General features: G+C 43.5%; 3 protein-coding genes and 1 long non-coding RNA gene across 6 annotated transcripts; 2 read left to right on the forward strand and 2 right to left on the reverse strand.

Moving 5' to 3' along the window:
- Window positions 1-2,266: 2,266 nt before the first annotated feature.
- Window positions 2,267-6,116, forward strand: ADORA3 (adenosine A3 receptor). The gene is made up of 2 exons (XM_067558712.1): window positions 2,267-2,649; window positions 4,897-6,116. The coding sequence occupies exons 1-2, from the start codon at window positions 2,300-2,302 to the stop codon at window positions 5,525-5,527; spliced, it is 981 nt and encodes a 326-aa protein (XP_067414813.1). The 5' UTR covers window positions 2,267-2,299; the 3' UTR covers window positions 5,528-6,116.
- Window positions 6,117-8,811: 2,695 nt separating this feature from the next.
- On the reverse strand, window positions 8,812-19,823 carry LOC137160301 (transmembrane protein C1orf162 homolog). 2 transcript variants are annotated; one of them, XM_067558817.1, is made up of 5 exons: window positions 16,083-19,823; window positions 15,548-15,644; window positions 13,925-14,025; window positions 12,045-12,124; window positions 8,812-11,324 (listed from the first exon to the last, which is right to left on the reverse strand). In XM_067558817.1, exons 1-5 carry the CDS (start codon window positions 16,123-16,125, stop codon window positions 11,244-11,246), a joined length of 402 nt encoding a protein of 133 aa, XP_067414918.1. In that variant the 5' UTR covers window positions 16,126-19,823; the 3' UTR covers window positions 8,812-11,243. The 2 variants fall into 2 exon arrangements, with proteins under 2 accessions (XP_067414918.1, XP_067414917.1); XM_067558816.1 differs by having other exon boundaries at window positions 12,039-12,124.
- Window positions 9,990-13,827, forward strand: LOC137160302 (uncharacterized). Of its 2 annotated transcripts, XR_010921837.1 has the most exons (4): window positions 9,990-10,105; window positions 12,062-12,195; window positions 12,700-12,757; window positions 12,998-13,827. It is a non-coding gene; the product is annotated as an uncharacterized lncRNA (long non-coding RNA). The 2 variants fall into 2 exon arrangements; XR_010921836.1 differs by lacking the exon at window positions 12,700-12,757.
- Window positions 19,824-19,972: 149 nt separating the features above from the next.
- On the reverse strand, window positions 19,973-26,594 carry ATP5PB (ATP synthase peripheral stalk-membrane subunit b). The gene is made up of 7 exons (XM_067558814.1): window positions 26,479-26,594; window positions 26,322-26,364; window positions 24,706-24,851; window positions 23,788-23,951; window positions 22,269-22,394; window positions 21,187-21,366; window positions 19,973-20,136 (listed from the first exon to the last, which is right to left on the reverse strand). Exons 1-7 carry the CDS (start codon window positions 26,504-26,506, stop codon window positions 20,065-20,067), a joined length of 759 nt encoding a protein of 252 aa, XP_067414915.1. The 5' UTR covers window positions 26,507-26,594; the 3' UTR covers window positions 19,973-20,064.
- Between the last annotated feature and the right edge of the window lie 99 nt (window positions 26,595-26,693).

The raw sequence follows: 26,693 nt of genomic DNA on the forward strand, positions 1-26,693 counted from the left end.
CTAGCATGCACTCCTTACCCTTGGCTTTCTCATTGCCAGACTAGTCCACGCTCTAAGAGCACATAGATAGTATGGGTAGATGACATGCACCCTGACTTCGTATATGTGTTCAGTGCAAGCCAGAACTGTGACTTTCCCCAGCTTTATCCCATTTGATTCTCAGCATAAGTAGCTTCTACGCTGGCTCCCTGCTCCACGAGGGCCTGATCCTCAATCTATTGAAGTCAATGGAATAGATATGAGCAGGGTTCGCTAACAGCCTGCTACATTGGCTTTGGGGGGCTGTGGACCAGTCTGCTAGCAATCCTCAATCACATCCCCATGCAGCAGATAGCCCGATTAATGACCATCATCCCTACTGTGATTCCACTTAGCAGGAGTTCTGCTCTGAATTATACCCGGGTCAACGAGGAATGATGCTGCCACTTTCAGTAAGGTTACACCCAGAATGAATTTGGCCATGTATCTGGTTTTATAGAGCCTGCCATGCAGAAGAAATATCTGTGCTTTTTCATTTTATTTTTCCCCTAAACCGTCTCACCACTTACTATTGTGGGTTGATTTCACTTCCACATCACTAGTTCTGCTGGCGGAGCTGCGCCAGCTCAGAGACAACTGACATTTCAGGAAGTGAAAGATTATGATCCAAAGACTATGTTCCATTCCATTCTTTTTCTTAGTGTCGTTTATGTCATAGTGTCATTATGCATCCGACGAAGTGGGTTTCTGCCCATGAAAGCTTATGCCCAAATAAATGTGTTAGTCTTTAAGGTGCCACAGAATGCTTGCTGTTTTTTTAGGAAGATAAAGTCACTCCCCTGATGAGCTAAGAATATGATATAGACCATTACAATGCAAGCAATTAAATGTCAGGCATGGTAGTGGAATAGGGTGAACACGTAGCAAGTGTGAAAAATCGGGACGGGGATAGGGGGTAATAGGCGCCTATGTAAGACAAAGTCCCGAATATTGGAACTGTCCCTATAAAATTGGGACATCTGGTCATCCCATAGTGGGAGCAGAGGGCATTAGAAAGGAAGTCAACGCTGGACCCTGAAATATCAGTATCACTTGGGCTGCAGTTCTCTTTTTTACAGGACACTTTTGGAACCTGGATAAAAGTTTGGAATTTACAATTGTTTAAATCCTGCTTTTGCCCCGTCTTCTGTGGTTTCTATTTGCCTGTTCTGGGGTAGCATTGTCTAGCTGTATGTCTGAGTACCCAGCTACCGTGAAATACAAATTTAAGGATCACAGAAATATTTTCCATAACAAACTCAGATACTTTCAGCTTAGTTTAGTTATTCTTACCTAGATCTTACTTTCTCCTTCTTAATTCCCTGCTGCCTTTTTCCATCACTTCTTCCCTTCTTTCTTTCCTCTATCCATGACCAGTGCAGGCTCATTCTTCAGCAGCTTCGCTGCGGGAAGACCTTGCTGCACCTAGCTGCCAGGGTGACAGGTGCAGATTAAGAACCTGAAGAACTGAACAGAACCAGGCATTGCTCTCTGAACATGATTAGGCTGGAGCTCATTCTGATGTCTGGGGCTAATGAGTTCCAGAGCCTTGTGCCTTCCATTGAGAAGGCCTTACCTCTGCGTTATGACAGGACCATGCTAGTCACAGCCATGTCCCAAGGAGCACAGCTGACTTAGAAGATCAGCAGTGAAGGTTGGAGGATCTCTGAGATAGCTGGGTCTCTGCCCATTCAGAGCTTTAGTTGAAAATTAAGCAGAACATTTATTCAACTTGTCAAATGGATGGAAATCAAATAGAACACCCTGATTATTTCCTTTTAACTGACTCACTTCTTAAGAAGAGTAAACATCTTTATCTAGAATTAGATGTGGTGAATTGATATGGATAATTCTGAAAGAAAAAAAAAAAGTGCTTACAGTTCTAAAATAGAGTCACTGGGAAGAGAACTGAAAGCAGGGTGATTTTTGCGAGGGTTACTACAAGATTTCTGACCACTTCCAAGTAAATTTCCAGAGTGCCCAAAGGATATTGAAGGAGCCAAAAGATGTTCTGGCATTAACAAGGAGAAATCACGAGAGGATCATGCTGCATGGATCTCCAGATGCAATTAACTTTTTTGCCATGCTAAGGAGGGGTAACAGCCAGCTAACTGCATGATTTCATGGGGCTGTAAAGTTCTGCAGGGGTGGTTGTTTTAAGGAAACTCACTGAAAAAGTCAAGTTTTGGTTCCGTTGTGGAAGAAAAGTACTACCCAAGCTTGTTCCTGTTGGCATCTTCCTCCTTCCTTCACCTATCAGAAGCTACACCCTGTATTCACCATGACAAACAGCAGCTTGTCTCTAAGCAGCCTGGATGCAGTTTACATCGTCATCGAGTCCGTTATCGGGATATCTGCGACTCTGGGCAACATCCTGGTCATCTGGGTGGTGAAGCTGAACCCAGCTTTTCACAATAATACCTTCTACTTTATCGTCTCCTTGGCGCTGGCCGATATAGCTGTGGGGATCCTCGTCATGCCCCTGGCCATCGTGGTGAGCCTGGGAGTTGTCACCCACTTCTACTCTTGCCTGTTCATGTGCTGCCTGATAGTGGTTTTCACGAACGCCTCCATCCTGTCTCTCCTGGCTATCGCGATCGACAGGTACCTGAGAGTGAGACTGGCCACCAGGTGAGTCAGTCCATTTCGGTTGCGGCATTTTCAGGTTATTGTTCATATTACATGGGGGTTCAGTTAATCCTCTAATGCTCCCTCTGGTCCCTGTGCCCCAGCTCACACCTAGACGCAAGCTTTTCCATCTCCTCCAGTGCTCCTACCCCCTATCTCACACCTGCCCTGAGACAGCTAGGTTTACTCAATCTTGCCCGGGGGATGGACAACAAGACCTCTTGAGATCCCTTCCAGCCGTACATTTCTATGGAGCTATGAATACAGATGCTCCCTGCTCCCCTATTTATTTGAAGTGGCTTCTAAGCAGGAAAGTTTCTCAAGCAGTAAACTCACTTTCAATGTATGTTCCTGTAACAGGTCTGGTCCTGCCGCCTTCCTCTTTCAGCTCCCCTGGACCAAAAAGGAGGCAAGGACCCACAGACTTGCAGTCACCCATGGTTTATTTACAGCGTGCATCTGAAGTACCCACCGTGATACAGTGCTGTGCCTGGGTCAGTCCTTGCAGGGACTGCTCAAAGCCAGAGAGACAGGCAATCCCTCTGTCCCACCCCTGACTCCTTTTCCTTCTCTCCCTTTCCAAACCCTCTAGCCTGGCTTATAAGCCTTCTAGGACTTCTCGGACAGCTGCTGCTTGGGCTAATTACTCCTCTGGGAAGCTGCTCAGTCTGCTCCTCTGCCCAGCTGCGTCCCCTCAGGCAATCAACCCCAACCCAACTACCTGCTCTGCTGCCCTTCTGCTAGCTACACTAGCGTGGCAGGGGGCTGACAAGGGGGTTCACTCCCCAGCACCCTCTCACAAAACAGAAAGATGGTCTACCTATCTATAAAATCGATTTAAGATCAGTTCTTTGTGGCGGGGACTGTCTCATTGCTCTGTGTTTGTACAGCCGCTAGCACAATGGAGTCCTGAGCCATGTCTGGGGCCCCTACATGCTACCACAATATAAAAAATCAGTCATGACAATATCATGGCCTGTAGGGATCAGAGAGCTTCTGGGATCACGGCGAAACATTATTTCGTTCCTCAGTCATTTTGCTGGCTATATAGCCTATTTTTTATGTGTTCGTTTATTTTGGGGGTAGTCACGTCAAATACTAGTGACAACTTCAGCACTGGGTCAAAACGAGAAATGGGCATAAAGGAAACAGCAAGTTCTCATACGAGAAAAAAAAACAACACTTTTTTTCTGTAACTTGAGTGGCCAAGTACCTGCATGATAAAAACAACATGGCACAGGATCAGACGGGACAGGGTCCTATTGTTTGGGCCTACAAATGTACTCTCATTGTGAGGTCAACTGTCAGAAGTGAGTGAAAGTTCATAAAATATCACAGTGACCTATAACAATATATGTGAAAGAGAAAAGGTACAGAAGGGAGACAGAAAGATTGCATTAGTCTAACCAAAAAGGCCTACAGATATAATTCAAGGACTGTATTAAGATTATGCCTGGTAAACAAGAGAAGTGTGGGACCAGTAATCAATGAACCAAAATTGGTGGATCAAAAACTCTCTCCATCTAAAGGGAAAGGGAACAAGGGATGTTGTTAAAATGAAAGCCTTGCTTACCGCTTTACATTACAAATGTTTTCACTGTTTTTGATTTCTTTTCTGTATTTTTAATAAAAGGTTTAAAAGATTTTCAATAATCTGTTTGCCGTGGTCCTAAACAGGCTGAGGTCTCTGTCTACCAAACCCTGAACCTTGTTTAATGCTGTATAGTGACTAGGTCAGGTGAACACCTTTAACTCTTTGGGTTCATTTTTCCCATCTAAATTAATACATCAGGCCATATTTCTATGAGCAACGGACCTACATCAAAGGGTACCAAGAGCAGAGAAATAGTCTGGTCTGGGGTAATGGTGTAAATTACAGTATAAATGGTGAGTTCCCTAAAGGAAAACTCGAAAGTGGCAGAAGCAGCTGCTGGCAATGGCAGTGCAGATCATATCCTTGTCTCAGAAATGCTGAGATCAGCACCAGACCAGAAATGTGATCATTGAAACAGGCCAAATGGTAAGAGACAGACTTGGTTAAAACCAGTCAATCATTACACATATGGCGCAAAGTGACTGTCCTGAGTGAAGACTTGTTGCTTATCGTGTAATAAGATACCTTGCCCAAAAGAGAGCTTAGCACTCAGGTCAACCACAAATGAACCTCCAGCCCTGGAAGCTGCTTGGATGCTGCTTCACTGTCGCTAAAGCATAGCATCTAACATGGCTGGTGTTTTCTGCTCCCATCAGGTATAGGATAATCGCCACGAAGAGAAGAATTTGGGTGGTTCTTGGAATTTGCTGGCTGGTGTCCCTGCTGGCAGGGCTTCTCCCCATGTTTGGATGGAACCAAAGGAGGACTCAGAAAGGCCCAGGACACTCCAATGAACTCAAGTGTCGCTTCCCCTCGGTGATGAGAATGGACTACATGGTGTATTTCAGCTTCTTCACCTGGATCCTCATCCCTCTGAGCCTCATGTGTGCCCTGTACATCAATATCTTCTACATCATCCGGACAAAGCTAAGTCAAAGCGCAGCAAACACGAAAGGGGCAGGTGTGTTTTATGGGAAGGAGTTCAAGACAGCCAAATCCTTGGCCCTCGTCCTCTTGTTGTTTGTGATTTGTTGGCTGCCTTTGTCCATTCTAAACTGTGTCCTCTATTTCTGTCCCAAGTGTCCCATCCCGCAGACTCTGATGTATGCGGGCATTCTACTGTCTCACTCCAATTCGGCCATGAACCCCATTGTCTATGCATGCAAGATAAAGAAGTTCAAAGATACTTGTATACTTATTTTAAGAGCCTATGTCCTGTGCATGAATCCAAAGCCGGTCATTCCCAGCATGGAGCATTCATCAGAGGATGACCCAGCGACCTATTGATGGCAACTGGCAGAGGGTCCAGAGGGTTTTACAAGGGATTCCCTGGGTCGCATAGATGCCTAATAATTCACCAAAGGGTGGCATGTGAGGTCTCTACTGAGAGCCAGTAGCCCACTGGTTGTCATAATCATTGCAACATGTATGTGTGGATAATATTCAAGGAGTTATGTATCTATATTGAAAATAATGTTCTTCAGGTCTTGGAGTCAAAGCAAGTCACACACTTTGGTAATGTTCATTTCAGGCAACATTCAGGTAACATACACCTATCTTCCTGTCTGGCCATTCGTATATTGTTAGTGTAGTGTGTGCCTATTTGCATATTGAGCCAGGTGCTAACTAAAGATTGTGAAAATCTACAAGAAAGGACATATATAGGAAGTAAAAAAAAGCAAGAAAGTGTCCTAAAGACAAAGGATTGTTTCGGGTATATCTTGGTGTGCAAAGGGACACACTGAAGCCCTCACCTAGGAAGCAAGCTAACAGCATCCACATCTCAAGCCAGGGGGTCACAGCCAGCCTGGCTAGAAAATGGTGCAAGCATTTTAAATGAGCAATACCCTACTAGCCCTGAGAGTATCTTGTTAATTAAGTCGAGTCTCTAGAACATGTGTTATGATTTTATTTTTTACGGAGCCACTACTTGCTTCTGCTTGAATTGTTACACTTTGTTAAATAAACCTACATTTGTGTTCACTGTAAAACAATCTCAGTGCTGTGTGTTGAGCAGAGCAGTGCTCCGAGGTGGAACTGGCAAGCTGGGTTTTACCGTGTCTTTGGAAGCAGCTAATCTGTGAATAGTGCGAGTGACCAGTGGAGCAGGGGCCAGACATTCCAGGGAGACTCTCGGAGAGCTCAGGGGTTGGAATGTGCCTATCACTAGCCTGCAGCGTGATAGCAGGGCCTGTGAGGCCTAGATGGGAGTGACTGCGTTGCCTGTGGAGTTGGGGAGCTGACCCCTGTCAGGCACCAACAAGGCTCCCTCACGCTAAGGGCAGATGGTAGCGAGATGCCTCTCAGTCCTGGGTAGCCCCAGGAAGCATCACACAAAGCAGCTGTCATAAATCAAGGATGGCGATTGAATTATCAGGGTAAGTTATACCCACATAACCTAAGCAGACAGATAACCCTGCTGCATTAACAGGCTTGGGGAGAAATATATGCTCTGAATATTCTGCTCTCTCATTCTACACGCGCTGGAGAGAAAGGCCTCACCAGTAATACAAAGGTAGCAGGATTAGTGGAATCTAGTCCAAACTCAGCCATGATTTTCTAAAACACACTGTCTGCATCAGCAATTAGCTTATGGGTTTTAAGGCCAATAGGAACCATTATGAGTACCTAGTCTGGCCTCCTGCATAACACAGGCCACAGAACATCACCCAAGGCTTGTCGTTGAGCTACCGTGTTTACTTGTTTTTGTATGTTTTTAAAGAAAGATCTCCAGTCTTGATTCTAAGACTTGAACATTTGGTGGTGGGGAAATGGCTTTGACTACTGATAAATGAGATATATATGCTTTTGTCTCTAGTCCATCAGTGCAGATCTGTCACAGGAGAGTAATGCAAGGCAGTTATTATATTATTATTAGCTATTGTTCACAGCTAGCCTGGGTCAGATTTGAACTGGTCAACCTTCTGATCGTAAGTCCAACCACTGAGGGGTGAAGGTGGAAGGGCCTCCTCACCCAGCTTTCTACTATCCTCTTTGTTTCCCCTTCAGTGTAGTTGCAGGTCTAGTGCTTTTATCCAGCCATTCCTTCTCACCTCTTTGCCCCAGTTACATATACGCACCTGCTGACTTTTCAGTGCCATGTGAGAAGTGGGCTCCAGCACATTCACTAGAAGACAGGTGTCTGTATCACAAAGCGACTAACGCAACTGAGTCCCTTGAGGGCAGTCTGAGCAGAAAGGACTATGCAGGCTGAACTGCCCTCTTATTCCTACAAGGAGTTCCTGTCAATGGGGCACCTTTTTATTCACTCCCCCCTGCCCCAAATAAATCAATCCCAGAACCACACAACAGTGGGCCTGTCCTGCTGAGACATAGGATGCCAGACAATGAAAGGCAGCATAGTGGTGAATAACAGAATATGCCACAGGGGCACAACATATCCGCTGTCAAATGGGAATACCAGTGGGTTGGGATATCCGGAGGTACAATTTTTATTATTTCGAAAGTCAGCAAAGAGATTCCAGGCACATTTTGTCTTCTGCACTTTCTCATAAGGATTGTTGACCAGGGTCAGTTGGAAAAGATGTTAGATATATTCTTGTTTTCCGAAGCACAGTATTTAGCAGCCTGGGCATACCCTGACTGAATAATATTTGAAGAGAAGAATGTTATCTTCAGGGCCCAAACATAATTTTTTGTGCCCAGTACAAACCTGTAACATGGGCCCCCTCTCACACACATACCCATGGGGGTTGCAGCCTGGGCCAGCCCCCCAGGCCTTGGTAAAAGGTATCCTTCTCCCCCCTCCACCTATGTGGGGGCCCTGCTTATCTTATCTGAGCCAGGAACTCCTGAGTTTTAATCCCAGCTTTGGCAGTCACTCTCTTTCAGACGGCTTTCAACCAGTCACTAAACCACTCACAATTTTGCCATTTGTCAAATGGAGAAAATAATTACATCACAGGGTGTTGTAACTATTACTTAGCGTTTGCAAAGTGCACTGTGTGCCTCAGTTCCCCTTTTGAAAAAAAGGAAATTTCCTCCTCTGCTAGCAGTTTTGTTTATTTGGACTGCAAACTCTTTGGGGGGCAGGGGCTGTCTTTAGTGCCAAGCACACCAGAGCCCTGATCTCAGCTGGTGCCTCTAGGCACTACTGTAACACACGTAAGAGCAGTTCTCATACACTGGTCACTGGAGCACAGCAAAGCATGGACACAGTAGAATAATTAGCCGTACTCAATTTCTTTTAATTTTTCTAATGTTGTTTTTAAAAAAAAAATCCAAAGTCAAATGTATTGAGAGCAATGCTTGGGTTACATGCCGGGCTGTGTTGGTGCAGTACGGTGCATCTCGTGTGAACTTGCACATCCTACATGTCTCTAGGGAGTACAAAGGGGCCTCAGACCTACAACTGCCCGGGAGAATTCTAGGCTATTGCTTCTGCCATTTCACAAACAAGAAGTTGTGGTAACTCACAGCAGGTGGAATTAGTTAATGCCATTGTTACAAGAGGAGGTAGCTCGGAGGGATAAAGTATTGTAGCTAATCAAAGTGCACCACTGACTTCTAATCAGAGAGGCATCTGCCTCATGTGACAGTCAAATGCATAAGCAGCATCGTCCCCAGATCACACTAACTTTCTCGAGAGGTCTGACATTTAGGTTAGTATAAACCATCCGCTATCCTCCACCAGGGCTCAGAGAAAGCAGTCTCTGAGAGGCTTGTCAGCTCTTTTGGCAGGTGGCTGTCTTTTTGTTCTGTGTTCGTAGAGCACCTCACCCCACAGAGTCCTGCTACAAAAATACAAACGATAAATAATAGTCTAAAGACCCTTGGAAAAAGTTGTAGCTGGTAAGCTACATTAAATAGCAGCAATTGATTAGTAGCATCTGTTGTTTCTAATAGGCATGGCAGAGGGTGAAAATAGGATGTAGAAGCCAGGTGTTTTTCTGATAAAGGCTGTTATAGGAAAGTTGAAAGGGAGCAATTCTATTTCGCTCGTCTGAGGAAGTTACTGATAAAAAAACCTGTGCTATGCCTTGGCCTTTTGACTAAGATGAAGCATTGAACCAGTTTAATACCTGTCACAGCCTCTGTCAGGGGATTATGTCCCCCCCTCTGTGCAGCTGGACTCAGGTAATGAATAAGTCCAGGAGGAAGCTCACCTAGACCGCACAGCACACATGGATTTCACTGCAGAACCCCCTGTTCATCCGTAACAGCTGCTGTGGGTTGTGAGCTACTTGGACATGGGCCCCCTTTAATTAGTTGTGAGCCTGGCTGAAGGTTTCTTCCCAGGGCATCTGCAGTAACACCAGTTGTGAGAGACCCAGTGAGCACAGGACCAACACCCCATAGGGCTGATAGATAAACTGAGCTTTTCTGAGGCCAGACATGATGAACAAACAGAAAAAATGCTTGGCCCAGCTAAATCTTCTAGTTAAACCCTAGAGCACTAAGCTCAGAGAGACTCTTTCAGCCCTGCCTTCCTAAACAGACCCCTGACGCATAGCACTGCATAGCTCCAAGAGAAGAAGTGGGGCAGTTCGGTTCTTTTCAGCCCTGCCCAATCAAAATGGTGTAAATCAAGCTGTCATTTCTCCCTGCCCTAAGCACCATCTCTTGTAGGGGAATTTAGCAATTCACCACAGCTGAGCCTGTTCCCACTTCCGCTTTACTCTGGGTCACTACGATTGAGGATAGGCACCTGTGTTGTTTAGCATGCTTCGGTAATTAAGAGCTGCATCTTTAGCCACCTAAATACCTTTGAAAAGCTGGCTGAAGAAGGGTTCAGTATTCAAGTAACAGGGCAAGAGAGTGGGTGTCAGGAGATGTAGGTTCAACCTACCCTTGATGTGTCGTGTGACCGTGGGCAAGTCATTTCAGGCAGCTCCACAACAATTTGTAAGTTCCTAACTCCCGTTGATTGGGGCTCATAAATATTTTTGAAAATCTGGGCCTTCATCTCTCTCTGCCTCAGTACTCTATGCATGAGCTTGTGTGGGTGATGGGGGAATAGAATGCAGTTCCCTGTGCTCAGCTAAAAACAGAGGGGAGCCCCCTCCCTTCTTCTGCCTGGCTTGGAAAAGCAGGGCTTCCCTACAGCTCCCCTCCCCCTTGACAGATGTGATGGTGAACAGTGGGCTTCATTGTAACTTCACTGCAGTTCCCTCCGCTGTAAAATGGGGATAATGATTCTTACCTGCCTTTGACAAGTACTTGAAACGCTATGGATGAAAGTGCCATTATAACCTTTGATACTCCCCCAAAATGTGAGGTGCCCTCACTGTTTGTTTATTATTATGTGTATTTTTAATGTCTCCAACGTGGCCATGAATTTCATAAGCATAATAGCGTTTCTTTGAACCTAAAATTCTTCAGAGGACATGAAGTCAGAAGTCCAGAAAAACTATCTACGTCTCATGATCCAACCAGGGAGCAGAGATGTACATATGCCATTTACTATTGATAATTATTTTGATGTGATTAACAAACACAGTTCACCAAAGCAATTGACAATTTAAAAAGGAGGTACAATAAAATGGATTATTTGAGTAAGTACTAATTTAAGAAGGACATATAAAAGCAAGTGAGAGGGATGAGACCATCTGATAGGACACATCTGCTTTGATGGTAGAGATAAATATTTCCTGCCCTTATCTTGTCACTTATTCACACATGCAAAGAAGTTTTAGAAGCAGCTTGAAGAATCACAAAGATATAGCAGAAGGAATGAAAAGAGACAAAGGCATCACAAGCATTGTTATCCATATTTTATAGGTGAGGAAACTGAGGCACAAAGGCAAATGATTTCCACAAGCTCACACCATGAGTCAGGGGGTGTCTGAATGCCTAGTATCCTGCTCTGACCACTCACCAACACTTCCTTGTGGGACAGGACAGACCTCTGCAGCTTAAAGAAATCAGCTGATGTTCTATATGGAACATGATCCTAAGCAGAACGGAGGTTGTGACAGAACTTCCATCTGCATTTGAACTGCAGGCAGCAAAGATGTCTTCATTCCACTGCAACTAGCAAAAGCTACAGATCAGTCTTTGGTGGAGTCTTCTGTTTGAAAGTCAAATCGGCGTAGGTGATCTCATCTTCAGGACATGTGGGAACCTGCAAACATTATCTGGGAGTGAGGAACTGCTGCAGTTCTGACTGGATTTCCTACCCTTCACTGTGTTTTCTGGGATGCTCTCAAATAGTCTAGTGTGAGCAGCCCCATCCTGTCTCTCCCTGTGCATGGGGAACATAGGACTTGTCTAGTACCTATGACCGTGGTCAATATTAGAGACTGCAGAGGAATCAATACCATACTGGACAGTTATCGAAAAACTTGCCCATAAGGAAAAGTTGCTTCCTAATTCTCAGTTAGTGATTGGTTTCTGCCCTGAAGCATGAGGATTTATATTCCTTATACGTTTTATCCCATTTAACATAGTTGGGGAGCCACATAATGTCAGAGAGATGATATCCCCTCTCTAAGGAACTGCAGAGGGGACAGGTCGAGCCCCTGCAGTATTTGGGGAATGTAGCATTTGACTCAGGGCAGGGAATATCTATCATTCTTCTATGGACACCTTTTTCAGTCTCTTGCACCCCAGCAAGCTGATGGGGATTGAGGATGCTGCAGAGATGAGAAATGTAGCAGTAGGGTGGCATCCAAGGGAAAGTACTAGCTATAATTTAAGGTAAAAGGTACCACTAATTAATTGTTACATTTATATGAACCTCCTTTTTCAGTCCCAAATTCATATTTATAATAATGTAGCATTTTCTACAGAGAATCTGAAATTGCATCACGAGACATACCAAGGAAACAGTTCTGACCTTTACCTGGGTGTTTTTGTCAGGTGCCTGATGCACAGTATCTTCAGGATCCTGCTCTGGAGAAGTCTTCTGAGGTCTCTGGTGATCTGTAACAAAGAAAAGGGATATTTTTTGTTACCAATGTCAGCAAGGCCCAGAAGAAATCCCAGCCCTCTGGGTATGTATTCAGTCATTCTAAGGCCTGAATGAATTGATCCAGTTCATGAGGTGAGTGGGAAGGGCCAGGGGCACAAGAATAGTTGGGGCAAACTGTTCTGCAAATGGAAATAAGCTTTTAATCAGGCCAGTTGGAGAAGGAAGGGTACAACGCCAAACTGGAGCATCACAGCGTTGGGGACTAGGTGGACAATATGTTCTGATCTGCATCCCCTGTATTATTTTACTATATTATCTGTATTGTGGAAGTGCCGAGCAGCTCCGGGCATGGACCAGGACCCCATTGCGCTGGGTGTTGTACAAACAAAGTCCCTGCCCCAAAGAGCTTACAACGTAAGGGACTCTCTTCATTACAGAGTCAACCCATGGGATCAACCCGCAGCTTAGCCTAGTCTGTGTGTCAAGTCACTGTCCTTGCTGGGGCTGCGCTCCCCCATAAGTCTCGTTAGAACTCCTGGGTTTTTGGTGTCACTGTAAACTGAGTTGCTCTATGACACTTTCCCAGGGTCCCGTGGGAGACTCGTCTGTCCGTCTGATCACACAGCAGGAATTGTGGGAAGCACGTGAGTGGTTTTGCCTGCGTCCTCATTGCAAAGTAGATAGGTTACCAGCCTAAATGAAAGTGAAACCCCAGGCTCTAAAGGGAAAGGGCCAGTTAGCTTGGCTTTAAAGCACCACTAAACTTGGGAGATAAGGTTTGTGTAGGGATGGGAGGGATTTTGGGTAACACCTGAATAAAAATCTGAACTAACTCTGCAGTGAAAACTGACCCTAAGTAATCGAATAACTTGGATCTTACCCAGGTGGATTCCCACAGGAAGACATGTGGAAGAGGTGGATGATGGGTGCTTGGAAAAATATGGCTCAAGCTTTTTAATAGTGACTATCCTTGGCTATAATGGGCCTTATGCTTCATTGCGTGATGGCAAAATTACCACCAGTCTAGCTGAAGCGGTGCCCAGAGGTAGATGAAAAGTCATTGCTATAACCAGATACTTTTGGCTGCCATTTATTCAATACTCAGACAAAGTATATCCACCTGCAAAAAAAACCAAAGCACACCTGTCTGGTTTTTTTCGGGTATTAACATTTAATAGACATGCGTGGTCGATTAACTGGGTGTAATCAGAGTTTTCACTCAATTGAATCAAATCACTAGAATGACATAAGTGTTGTAATGGTGGTCACGCTGTAATACAGTAACACTCTATTAAACAGAGGGAGCTGATGATTATATTCTTGCTTAACGTCTCCTTAAACAAAAGTTCACTGTTGTAATGATTTTTTTTTTTTTTGTTTCACATGGCAAGGATTTGTCAACCTTTTAATACTTCCTAAATACATAAACAGCAAAAGAGAAAAGTCATTGCTGTTGATGATGCAGATATCATCTAAGCATATTTCTGAATGGGGTGACATTTGAAACATGATGTGGGAATGTTATAAAGACAAAGGGCCTACCCCGAACAGAGATGGCGAGGAGATTCTAAGTGAACGCTGTCACTCCCTCCATGAAAAACCAGCATCAGCAGCATTTGAATATGGAACACTTGAGACACTTGGGCCCAGATTATAAAACATATTTAGGCATCGAAATCCAGCTGATCTCAATGTGAGTTAGGTGCCTAAATAACTTTGAAGACCTGGCCCTTGGTAACCAGCTGTCCTCTGCCACTAGCTATGGCAGGCCAATATTCTGCAGGGGTTAGTCCTCATTGCGTGTCCCTTACCTTTTATTTTCATTTTTCTTATAAAGTAGATGGTGGTAAATACCAGCACAGTCAACAGGACGGCAGGGATACAGGCCAGCAGTATGTAGAGGAACTGGGGGCTGTTAATGCACAGAACACAGTGGGTCAGAAACAGCCCCTCCCTTTCCTGCTCTCTGTTGTGGCTAAGGCCTGGCCAGTACTATCTCAGCCCCTTACACTGAATTCAAACACTTTAATTTTACCAGAATCACATCACAGGCACTTAATTTGAATCAAGACAGATGTCACTGGATAACAAAATCACATCTACAGTGTGCAGCTGTTTAGTGAGCCAAAATTCCAAATGAGAGGAAAGAACCTAAGAAAAACCTATGTGAGAATATGCGTGTGTCATTCAGATATGGTTATTGGCATTAAAAGCATTACTACAGAGTATGCAAGCTGTAATATGGACCCTCACGTGCGGAGGAATACATATGGGTAACCAGATCAGCACTTATTTCATTCTAAGTAATGAGATGAAACTTGATCTAAACAGACCAGATTCAGCCCTGATGTAACTTCCCTGATCTCAGTAGAATCACACTGACTTACGCCAGGACTGAGTCTGGCCTGGTAATTGGAGAGCACTGTACTGGAGACTGTAAAAAGCCCTCTCCCGTTGAAATGGATGGCTTGAATGGGAGCAGGATGAGGATCTCAGTGTATGCTTTAAAATGTTTTGGATTCTCACACCCCTTATGGAGCCTGAGTGTGAAAGACATAAAAATGCAGCATTCAGAACATGAATGTAAATCCGACAAACCACGTAAGTCTGTAAGGCAAACGCTTAAAAAAAGAAAAATATCCTCACTTCAGATTTAAACTCAAATACATACAACCACCCCACCACAGGGATATACACTGAAGGCATTAATCTTCTGGAAACAGATTATTCAATTCACATGCTGTAAGAAACATATTACAGTCTGCAACCTGCATCTCTTGTAACTGGAGAAAATCTCTGGCGGGAGACAGTAATGGATGTTTTTACTAAGCGTTTATATCTTTGAAGATGAGTTATTAGGTATACTTCTGCTCATTGTACATTTATGGATGACAAGATTCCACTCTCATTTGCTACAGTGTAAATCAGGAGTTACTCCACTACAGTCAATGGAGTTACTCCTGATTTACAACAGTGTAAACACATGTAGAATTTGGCCTGACATTTTCATTTCCATGAAATTTTGGAAAGCTAAACAGTTTATCCCAGCATCACCATTGGGCATATCACATCAGCCTGTCAACTTATATTGGTCTGCTAGTAACTTATTTAAATCAAACTGTGGTGTTGAATGTATCAGAGTTATCATTTTCATTTAAAAACATCTCTTTTGGAATCTGATGCATCACTTCTAAGCTCTTTATGAGTTATTGGTTATGTGGTTTCCATTAGAATTGCATTAAGGGCTGATGAAAAATACATGTTTGAGTATCAGCAATATAAATATCTAAATATACAGACTCTGTAGCAAATTCTGAAGCAACGCTTTACAATTAGAGACATTAAATTCATTGCCTATAACAACTCTCCTAGGAGCCTATGAATGATCTCATGCCACCATGACAATTAAGATACAGAAAATAGTTCTTGTTTACTTATCAGATATCCTTTTTTCTCCTGTACTCGAGACTAGAGTAGTTGTGCTGGAACTCGTGCTGGCAGTGATGGTGGTGGGGGCAGGCAATGATGGTGCTAGATGTGAATATAAGAACATTAAAACATATGTTTCTTAAAATAAGTTTATTTCTGCAGCAGTGTTTCCAGTATTGGGATCTGTTCTACCCAGAGGCCTATGACTCACTAGGGAGCTATTAATGTACTTTATTGTGAGAACATTCTTTAAAGTCTTCTTTTATGTTTACTAATTGGAATGAAGAGGATGACATGCCCGTGGATGAAAGTGGGGCTATGGTAGATCAAGCTGTGAGATGTATACAACCACACTAGCTTTGCTGCCCAACGATGACCAAAAATGTCACACAAACGGGAGAGGTGAGATGATGTACTGGTCGAGGGAGCCAAATACTATTCTCAATTACACTGATGCAGTTCTGTTGAAGTTTTGGGATTACACCAGTGTAACTGAGAACAGAATTTGGCTCATTTTTCTCCTACAAAAGATGTAGTTACCTGGAGGTAGATTCTGATTGTTTTTCGAGTTCCCAGTTCCCATTCTCTCTTCCTCTGGTAACTAAGGATAAAAAGTATGTATATATTGTTTAGAAAACTCTGAGTCTAAACAGCCTCCAACTCTGGGTCCACTCTAATTTTGTACTTCTGTGGAGGCTTTCATCCAAGGAGCTCAAAATGCTGAATGAACGACAATGGATTAAGCCTCACCATATACAGGTGAACTAAGAAAGCATTATTATCACATTTTAGTGTGTGTGTGAGGTGTATCAAATGTGGAGATGGTAAATAACCTGCCCAGACACAATTGGCAGAAAGTCAGCAGCAGAGTCAGGAGCAGGACTTAAGAGTCCTGACAACCAGTATTCCACCCCACGTACACACTACTGTCATAATTTTTGTACAAAATATGCCTTGTAAAGTTTCATTTGAAAACTAACAACTCACAGGTCAATAATGCCATGGTGAAATGGATGTAGCAACATTAGGTGTAAAGTTATGAAATTCCCCCTGTATGATGTTAAAGACACATGTTCAAACTCAGATAGCCCAGATTAGGTAGAACTGGTCAAGCAAGTCTGTCTTAAACAAAGGGATGGCTGTTTACCTCAATTTGCACATACGCTGTAAACAGAGTCCTCAAACAGTGAGAGGAGAAGAAAAAAGACAAAATCTGCATTTCAGCATACACAAATGGGAAAACAGCCTGAAGTCTCCTCACTCCAGCAGACTCCATGTTTCCTTGCTCTCAGCTGGAAAGAATTTTAAGTAGGGGTCACGCTTAGGAAAATGTTTTTCAAAAGGTGACTGAACTATGAAAATGAGGAGCAAAAACACCTGCAAGTCTCTCTCCCTAACCATTTCTCTTTACACCTAAGACAAGAGAAACAGCCATTGCATTTTGGGAGCAGATCCTGGCTTGAGATTTTGGTCAGCAGTGATACTGGAAATGTGGTAAGAGATATCACTTTGAACCAAGTCTAGTTTGTTAGGTTTAGAAAGCATTTTATCTTTTCTCTCGTAACCATTTCTGATTTTAATACCTCATTACTTGTACCCACTTAAAATCTGTTTGTAGTTAAATAAAGTTTTTGTTCTTTAATCTAAATTAATCGTGTTGTGAATTGTTTGGGTAACTATTTAAGGTGGCAAGCTGTTGCGTATTGATCCCTTTAGAGGGGTAACAGATGTAATATATCTGGACTGTCCAGTTTACGTTGTGCATTTGACAGCACTTGATATTTTCTGTGTATAGTCCTTTATTGGACTTTAGTATTTGTGTGGGTCTTTCACACACTGACAAAAGAGAGGAGAAAGTATTCTTTTTAAATCTCAGGACAAAATCTGAAAATGCCCAAAGATCCGAACATACTTATTGAAAGGAATAGGCCCTAAACACTTCATTAACCAGATTTCTGACAATAAATGATTTATTCTTTATCAGTAAAAATGTAATTATTTCATTTATCTTAATTAAAAAACACATCTTACCTCCCTTCATAAAATTGTTGCCCACTGGACACCAAGAAAGTGGTCTAAAGCTTTAGCAGCTGCAAATACTTGTTGATTTTGTTTTCCCTTTGTCAAAGCAGATCAGTCACAGCTATCCGAGGTAAAAAGCTGTTTGGATGTTGAAACAAAGAGGCAGCTACTGTCTTGGACCTTTTACCACATGCATGAGGAAGTTCAGTACTGTCAGATTTCACAACACAAGAAACTGCTATGCTAAAAAATACCCATTTTCTTTCATGGAAACAAGAGCCATGGTTTAGGCAATCACAATTAAATGTGTTTTAAATCAAGTGTCTTTATCCACCTAACTCACCGGACCTTAGACTGTTAAAACAGAAAGCATTTTAAAATTCTGATTTCAATTTTATTAAGGGAGAGTGAACACAAGAGAATGTTCTGGTTTTGCAAATCTCTTGAATAGTTTTTTTTCTCCTCTGAATTGGTTTTTTTTTTGAAACATGGTATTTCAAAGGAAATAGAACTGGTCATAAATTTTCAAAAATTCAAAATGTGAACCAAAATGTTGAATGGCTCTGTTAGAAACAAACATTTTTCCCCCTCATGGTAAGTAATATCATCCCTTTTGGGCAGAACATTTCAACATAATCACTTCAATGGGAAGTAATTTATGAATAAATCACTTCCTAAAGTAATATGCATTGCTGAAGAGAGGATTACTCAGATGTGTTTTACTCAGGAGGGGGTTTGTATTATCTCGATGAGATCAGAAACAGTAAATAAAGGGCTCTCTATATGCAGTGCATTGATTTTTGTTTTAAATTAGAACTCTCCCTCCAGTGGCTCCTTTTTCAAATCTCTAGTAAGTGGCGCACACACCCAATAACAGTGGAGTCAACGTTCAGATGACCGAGTGAGTTCAAATGTAAGCCCAGTGATTTACCTATCCTTACTTAACATGTATACTGAGGATTTAACTCTCCCTGGGCACATTGTTGTTGTGCTTGGCTTCTCAGGAACTATTTATATCCTAATAAAGCCATTTTCAGTTTGAAATTGATTTTTGGGGGGGAGGGATGGGTAGGATCAGCAGAAATTTTTATTATCAAAAAGGCTGCAGTTTGGGCTTATGCCACCAGGGTTCAGTTATGAATTGTGTGCCTGCCATTCTAGTACTATTGCTGGAATGGCTAGAAAGTGGGATGGAAAATGGAATGAGAATAGGGGTTACCCTTCATTTGTTGAAACACTGCCACTTGGAGCATTAGAGGGGTTAAGGTGGACATGCAGAATCCATGGAGAGATTTACATGGCAGCAGTACTGACAAATGACATTGACAATTTCTAATTTTTCAGTTTGCTAATAGAATGGTCAAAGGGGTATGTGCTTTGGAGGAGACAACTGGTAGACAGCATGCAGAGCTGAAAGATGCCTTCAGTCCTATCAGAACAAGCAGTAATTCCTAAAGGCAACTTGATTGTGATAAAAGGAGCATGGTCACATCCCTGCCTGTAGAGGGAGCCCTCTATTCATCCAGAAAAGAGCCCTAGGGTGCTAGCCATGCACAGTTGAAAACAGTCTTCAACAAGATCCACAGGAACATTAAACAGTTGGAGTGTTTGTATTAAAAAACCCCTAATGCAGCATTCACAGAATGGAGGGACCTTTTCCACTAAAAGCAACAAGGAAGGAAGAGTAGCCCCTCCGTCTTTGACAGAGTAAGATGCTGGGTAACAAAATCTCTTCCATGGAGCATTGTGTAAAATCATGATCTATAGTCCGTCAGTAGGGCTTTCCTGGGGAAAGTTGAGCTTGCAAAGCAAGCCCCCTAACAGGGACTTATTGCCACATACTGAAATAGTACGTATGTTTGGAGAACAGAGCAGAGAACCTGATGCGCCAGAACACCTCAAGTGTTTTGTTTTTCCAAAAACTAAAAGCGTAAGGTTGGACATATAGAACAACTGGAAATGGAGGGGGGGAAGAGAATCCCAAAACCCACCCTCCCAACCCTCCACAGCAAGTGGAACATAACATACTCTGTATAGTGCCTCTCCTACCCTCTCCCCACCAACAGCACTCATTCTGTTCTGTCATCGCTGTCTGTGTAATGGTGAGGCCATTACACAGATGTAGGTCTACTGTAAACACTGTTCTCTGTTCATATTAGTCAAGGATATCAAACTGCTTTAGAAGTATGAATCATGCGTCACTTTCCCATTCCCCATATATTTATTTTACACAAGAGGAAACTGAGGCATGAGTCAGTGGCAAAGCCAGTCAGAGAAACATGAAGTGTTTGCAGAATCCTAATTTCTGCATAAAAACAAACTGGAACAAGTACAAAAGTCCCTGCTCATACGTCAGAATTAATTGCCATAAACATACTCTGGGACTTGTGCTAATTCAGTGACATTAGTTAGAGTACAGAAGTTATTTTAATTGAGAGTTATAGTTGTACAGTTTCCAAAAGAAGCCACGCAGAGCCGACTGGAATTCAATGCTTTGCAGTTACACTGCCACTTGTGCACTCTTCGATAACACCTTCAAGTCGGAGATGCACTTGGCAATACTCTCCTTCTCCTGCAAAGAGAAATGAATACTTTCACAGGCCTTGAAACAACTCAGAGAAGAGAATTATTCGCATGAGCAATATGTACACACCTGTCATTTTCAGATTTTGCTGAGTAAAAACTGAAGTCGGGTGCAAAAAGGATCTAGTTCCAGCTAATGTATGGTTTATAATTAGCATAATCATCTAAGAAATTCAGGGAGATGGGAATCCAAATATTGGCCTATGTACAAGCATTAGCAAGTGATGATGAATCTAGATGATTAAAATCTGATTCCACAAAAAAAGTCAGTCTGCACAATTCACAGGAGACTACAAGTGTCAGATTAACTTATCTAGCTGAACAGTAAGCTTGGGGAAGCCTGTGTGTATTCTCCAAAGTGCAGGCAGAACTGATGGAGGGGAGAAGACAGCTTTATGTAAATCAACTCCTCACTACTTCTCTTCAACTCCATACCTAGGTCTATTCATTTTCTTCACTTCCCACTGTAGGGCCAACCTTTGAAGCTACTTTAGCCTTGTGAGACATCAAGGAAGGGAAATGTGCAGATGTGCTAGTCCCACCAGTAATCTTAAAAATCCACACTTGAAGCATCCATGCTTTACATCAAGGGATGCTGCAAGGAACTACCCCAGCCTCCTGGGCACCTCTCCTACCCACAAGCCTACCACTGTGCTTGAAGGTATTCTTCCAATTGGAGTTACTGGGCCTGATTTTTAAAAGCACTCAGTAACCACAACTCCAAGTGAAATCAGTAGAGTCTGCAGGTGCTCAGTATTTCTTTGTGTGTGTGTGTGTGTGTGTGTGTGTGTGTGTGTGTGTGGGGGGGGGGGGGGGAGGAGAAGAGGGAATGGCAGGGGGGAGAGAGAGGAGGAGAGAGAATCAGAGCCCATTGGTTTTGCTCAGAAAAGTAGGAATGTGCCTCAGCTGCTCTGGAAGCCAGCTAAAGAAATACTAGTCTTTTTTGACCGAAGATGTCAGGCAGTTAAGGGGAACAGTACTCTCCTTTTGGACATGGGAAGCAGAGTGAACTTGCTAGAAGCTCAGAAGCTAGAAGTACCTGTTGAGCAGTGATGCTTTGAACAACGTTTCTCTCTACCCAGTTGATCATGTAATCTTGTTCCTTACGACGCAGCAGTTGCTGTACAGCGATTTGATAGTCTAGCCGCTTCTTCACTTCATTGTATACAGTGAGTAGCCTTTCTCGGTAGTTAGTCTCTAGTATCATAGCAATATTATTCTAGTTAAGACAAAAGATGCACTTCAGTTTTCCATTATGACTTCTCTGACCAACTTTATTGGCATTCTTCTACTTCATAATACACGTGCGTTGCCTTTCAAAGGAACCCTGAGTGCTAGGTGCAGTTGTCCTCCTGCACCCTAGCACCTATCTGATCTGTCACCCCACTCCTCCCTTCCCAGCCAGCCCCCCATTCCAATCTACACCTCTGCCAGTCTTGCTCGTCTTCATTCAAATCAGGCATCTTCTTCCCCCCCCCCCCCCCCCATGCTGCCTGGGCCCGGCAGGAAAGATCAGTGACACAAGATAGACAGTCTCCCTGCTCTCAGTTCAGGTGCTCAGACCCAACCCTGCCCACAGCGGCCCAAAGCCACAATTGGCAGGGAAGGCCTGCTTAGCTCTATGCTGCAGCATGCCCAGCATGGATGGAATCCTTTCAAAGGCTTATAATTTGACCAAATGTAGGCAGATTCACATGGACTGCCAAAGGAACATCCTCAGCACAGGGGCCTCCCACCGCCAAATTTCAAGTCTCTACCCCATAGCTTGTAGGTTCTAACATTTCTCAAATGAAAGGCTGTCAAAGTTTTAACAATGGATTTTCCCCTAGCTTCATTCTCAGAAATGGCTGAATCATTTTCAAGGAAGTTTTCAAATAAATAATCAGCCCGGGGCAGATACCCAGAATGGAAAAATTAAAGCTTGAATAGTTTTGCTTAAGAAATATGCAACTGAAAACAAGGTCTTAATTGGAAAATTCAGGCTATGGTACCTGCCCTCCCTATTGTGCAGATAGTCAACATTTGCTGCTTGTTAACTACATAGATACTCAGATTCTACGGTAATGAAGGCCACATAAGTATGTAAAAAGATATATTTGTCAAGTTATTTTTGTAACATACCCGCTTAGCATCAAAAAGATAACTGCGACCTTCCACCCTCCATTGCTCCTTCTTTTCCTGTTCAATTTCTGACTCCAGGTGGTTGATTGAATCATTTTTCACAGCTAAAGCACTGGCAACTTTCTCCTGAAATAAGAAGGAACTTCAAGATCCAGACAAAAATATAAGAAAGGGAGAGATCAACTGCTGATTGTTCAAAATTGCATCATCTCCTTAAACTGTAACTTATCACATCTGAAGGAGAAGATGGACAGCCAAGAATAGTCATTGCCATTTTTAAAGCTTAACCCTGGCCTACACTTAAAACTTATATATAAATGCAGTTTTACCAGTACAGATGAGTTTTTTTCAGTATAGATGATTTCACTCAGGGAACCAGTATAAACTACAAGGTAAGCACTTTTCTGCTAAGGCCTTGTCTACACTGGAAAAGGTTGACCAGTACAGCTACACCTGCAAACTCTCCCAGGGTAGATGTAGTTTATTCTGACATAGAAGCACTTTTACTAGTAAAGTTTATCCAAGTTACCCAACTGAAATAAGCTACACCAACAAAGGGACTCCTATATACCAATATAAGCCAGGTCTACTGTAGGAGTTTGCTAAGGGCAAGACCTTGTCTAGATTAGAAAGAAGCTATAGTTATCCCAGCAAACCCTTTCTAGCATAGAAAAGGTCTTAGCAGAAAACAGCCAAGGAACACACAAGAGTACAGAAATAAAAGAGCATGGCCCCAATATATGAAGAATGAGTCAATGAGGTCTCTAACCTACAAACTAGACTCCTCCATTTCATTCTGATATAAATGTAATAAAAACTGCACTGGCTTCACAATACACCTATATGGTTCAGCTATTTCTCAAAAACACACACCAGCTTGTTCTCAAAAGCATCTGAGTTTGAAAGTCAGAGGCTTATGCTCCCAAGCATCCAAGTCACTACTGAAAATGGGACTTAAGATGCTTTTGAAAATTTTTACTCAAATTCTACAGATACCAAACTACAAATGCATACTAGGCACTCGAGCCCTTTTAGATTGTGACACCCATGGCAAAATACCATAAAATAAGCACACTGCAAACAGGTGACTTCTTAACATGCATGATAGTCAAGTTCTGGCTCCCTTAGCCAATAGGGGCTGGAAGTACTGTTCTGATGGGACTTTCATCCCTTTCTTCAGTGTTCGTAGTATTGCAGTCAAAATGCAAGAACACTCAGTTGCAAGAGTCTCTCTACAGTACTCAACTGTACATCGAACCTGTCCATGAATTTAGGTTAAATTGCCTGCCCTGTAAGATTTATTCAACACAGATCACCGAATGTAGGCTTTCAGCACTGTACAAAGAGAATGATCATTAAAGCCATTACTTTTCTCCAGCATTAAAAAAAAATCACCAGTTCTTCTAAAGTTGCACTCTTGGTAACTGTTGATATCCAAACTAATTTTAGCAAGTGAACATCCTGGACTTTTTGCATTGTGATTCAGCATAAAGTTAGATTAGGTTCTTTTTTTCCTTACCTCATTGAGTTTATCAGCAAAAGCTGCTACATCAGCCCCATATTTTTTAACTATATAGATGAGGATTGACACTATGGAGATACCTGCAATTGTTTCATGGTTAATTATATATATTTCCTTGGAAAGAAGGTAGAACAGTAGCCCAGTCCCCAACATATAGGGCCCTAAAATAGAAAAAAAAAAGGATATTGTTTTAAACACACCACCTGGAGACAGATCCATTCCAAGTTCAGTTGACTGGAAGCAGAGCTAGGTATTTTAATTTTTTAAGTTACATAGGAATATTGAGGGACTTGCCCCTCCTTCTCACAAAAAGGATGACTCAGGTAGAAGAACCAGGTAGAGGAAACTCCATCTTACACCATTCCAAGAGATATACTGCTATACAATGACTTCCATCACCAGTAGTGGAAGTAACCATGGAATGCCCAATATGTTATCTCTAGCCTGTGCTCCCCTCTCAGTATAGGGCATTAACCTCCACATTTAGGAGTTACTGTGAACAAGCAGTTGCAAAAACTTTTCTGCTAATCACACACACGCGCACACACACACACACACACACACACACACACTTTAGAGAAAGCTAAAGGGTGTGTGTGTAAGTCCTAAGTCTTTACAGTACCCTCCCATCAACTCCTCCATTTACTTCCCAGACTTAAAAAAAAGAGTTGAAGGTTCTCAATAACTCAGAGAGAAACTTACCATTATGCAGGATCAAGCCCATAATTAGTACAATATCCTAAATGGAGTGTGTTTTTTCACACCACAAAAGAAAATGCATCACCCAAATGAACATTAGGCTACTCACAAAAGCAAAACCTAAACTTTTCAGACATTTTGCCTTACTTGCTGACCATAGGAGCTATGCAGCATCAAGTAATCATAACCAAACCCGAAAAGATACAACATACTAACCTGTGACTCCTGTTTTAGGATAGAGGAACTGGAAAAATTCCTCTGGGATCAACCCATGACGAACTTGCCCTCCTTTCTCAGGGAGAGGTGGCAAAGGAGCCAAGCAGCGCTGATCTGTGTGAAATGGTCTTGACGCATGCAACACACTACGAGTAAAAAGAGTTTTTCTGTGAAGTGTATTCCTTGGCAAAAAAAGAAGTCTCACATGAAGTTAGAACATTTGCTCTTAACGACAGCCCCAAAATCTTTTCAGTTATTTCAAAGTCAAATGACTGTATACTAAACATTCAAAATGGACTTTGGTTAATGCATATACACTTACCCATACCTATTTATTTGCATAGATTACTCATGTGAAACTTAGTAAAATCAACCCAAATGGGCACAAAAGGAGGTTGCGTATGTGGAGAAAAATGAGACCTTTATGATCTTGTCTGAAGATTCACGGCAGAGATTTCTTAAATGAGAAATTGTAGCAAACCTATACAAAAACTTTTCATTCCTTTAATTTTCTACCCAAGATGCTTTACAAAAAAATTATCCCTACATTAAAAAAAGTTTGATGAGAAGCTAGCTGAGTGCTGCCATAGCAGGACAGATAATAGCACTTGCTGCCAGAAAGTAGCTCAGAATATTAAGGCCTGATTAACACACAAAGATGCACCATTTAAGCTAACTAACTGTCTTATTTTATACCAATTTAAACCGGTCTAACTCTGTTGATAGTTTTGAACTGAAATAAGTCGGATTTATATTGTTTTTGCTAGTACCTGGAATAGGCAGAAGCTAGCTAAACTAATGTAACTGATTTGGAAGTCACCTCCTCTATAAAGTGCTTTAAGCTCTGCTGATGAAAAGTGATATAGGAGAACTAGATCTTACCCCATTAGAGATATAAAAGTGTAAACACACATGGGTTTACTTAAGTTAGTATAGGAGTTAAACCAGCATGACCCCCACGTTTCAGCAAGTGCTTCATCTTGGGGCTGGTCTACACTAGAGAGCGGTCAACAAAAGTCAGCTTTTATGGACAAAACAGTGGCCCTTTTCAGACTAAAATGCTCCTCCCACGGACTTCACTCCCCTGCTAGGCCAACATGGTAAAGCCAGGAGCAGTGACATTGACATGGTGACACTGACATGCTCCCAGGCGGGGGGGGGGGGAAGCTGGGGCAGCTGAACCCCACTCCTCAGGGGCAAGAAGCCCCAGTAAGAAGGGGGGGGGGGAAGCCGCCAGGCTGCGGACTGGGAACGGGGAACTGACTGAGAACGAGGGGGGGGGGGTCATTACTGCAGTGGCTGTACACGGACTACGTGGGTCGCCTCATCTTTCTGGTGCAGGCAAGGGCGGACTAGCCCGCCCCGGAGTGCAGAGAGGCGCTGGGCAGACAGGCCGTAGCTCCAGGGCTGTCTCGCACCAGCGCAGCCAACAGCTCAATCCCTCCCGCCCCCCGAGCGGGAACAGACCCCCAGAGGCGGACCCCCCCCCCACCCCAACTGGGAAGGGGACCCAGAAATCCCGACCCCCCCCCGCCCCATCACAGCCCACCCGGGGGGGCGGGAGGGAGAGAACCCAGGAGTCCCGGCCACCCCGGCGTCCGGCGGGCCGCACTTACCCCACACAGAGGGAGGGAGCCAGGCTCTTCAGCGCAGCCGGAGCTGGTGGGCACGAAGGACAGAGAGCGGTCAGTGCAGGCCCCGCGCCGGCCCGGCCCGGCCCGCCGCCCCCCACAGCCTCTCCCCACGCCCCCCCTCAGGGAGGGCCCCACTCACCGGCGCGCAGGCCCAGGCGGGACAACATGGTCGGCACAGCTGCGGCGCTGCCCTCTCTACGGCCCCGTGCCGGTCACCTCCGGCAGCCCAGCAGCAGCAAAATGGCCGCCTCAGGGACGAAACTTAAAGCCTCGCGAGACTTTGGGGGGAGCTGCCAAAATCTCGCGAGCTCCGGGGACGAGGGGGGGCCCGGCGGCAAGAGTCTCGCGAGAGGA

The sequence above is a fragment of the Emydura macquarii genome, unplaced genomic scaffold (assembly GCF_026122565.2).
Source record: "Emydura macquarii macquarii isolate MOO-44397 ecotype Brisbane River unplaced genomic scaffold, CSIRO-AGI_Emac_v2 contig_2184, whole genome shotgun sequence".
Taxonomy (NCBI): Eukaryota; Metazoa; Chordata; order Testudines; family Chelidae; genus Emydura; species Emydura macquarii.

Excerpts from the sequence above, each read along its gene's own strand:
- ADORA3 (XM_067558712.1), top strand. The coding sequence starts at position 2,300 with ATGACAAACAGCAGCTTGTCTCTAAGCAGCCTGGATGCAGTTTACATC. Across the intron at positions 2,650-4,896 it reads AGAGTGAGACTGGCCACCAG|GTATAGGATAATCGCCACGA; the intron begins GTGAGTCAGTCC and ends TGCTCCCATCAG.
- LOC137160301 (XM_067558816.1), bottom strand. The coding sequence starts at position 16,125 with ATGGGAACTGGGAACTCGAAAAACAATCAGAATCTACCTCCAG. Across the intron at positions 15,645-16,082 it reads CAATCAGAATCTACCTCCAG|CACCATCATTGCCTGCCCCC; the intron begins GTAACTACATCT and ends ATTCACATCTAG. Across the intron at positions 11,325-12,038 it reads ACAAAAACACCCAGGTAAAG|GTTCCCACATGTCCTGAAGA; the intron begins GTCAGAACTGTT and ends TAATGTTTGCAG.
- ATP5PB (XM_067558814.1), bottom strand. The coding sequence starts at position 26,506 with ATGTTGTCCCGCCTGGGCCTGCGCGCCG. Across the intron at positions 23,952-24,705 it reads TCCTAAAACAGGAGTCACAG|GGCCCTATATGTTGGGGACT; the intron begins GTTAGTATGTTG and ends TTTCTATTTTAG. Across the intron at positions 22,395-23,787 it reads TTGCTGATAAACTCAATGAG|GAGAAAGTTGCCAGTGCTTT; the intron begins GTAAGGAAAAAA and ends TTCTTATTTCAG.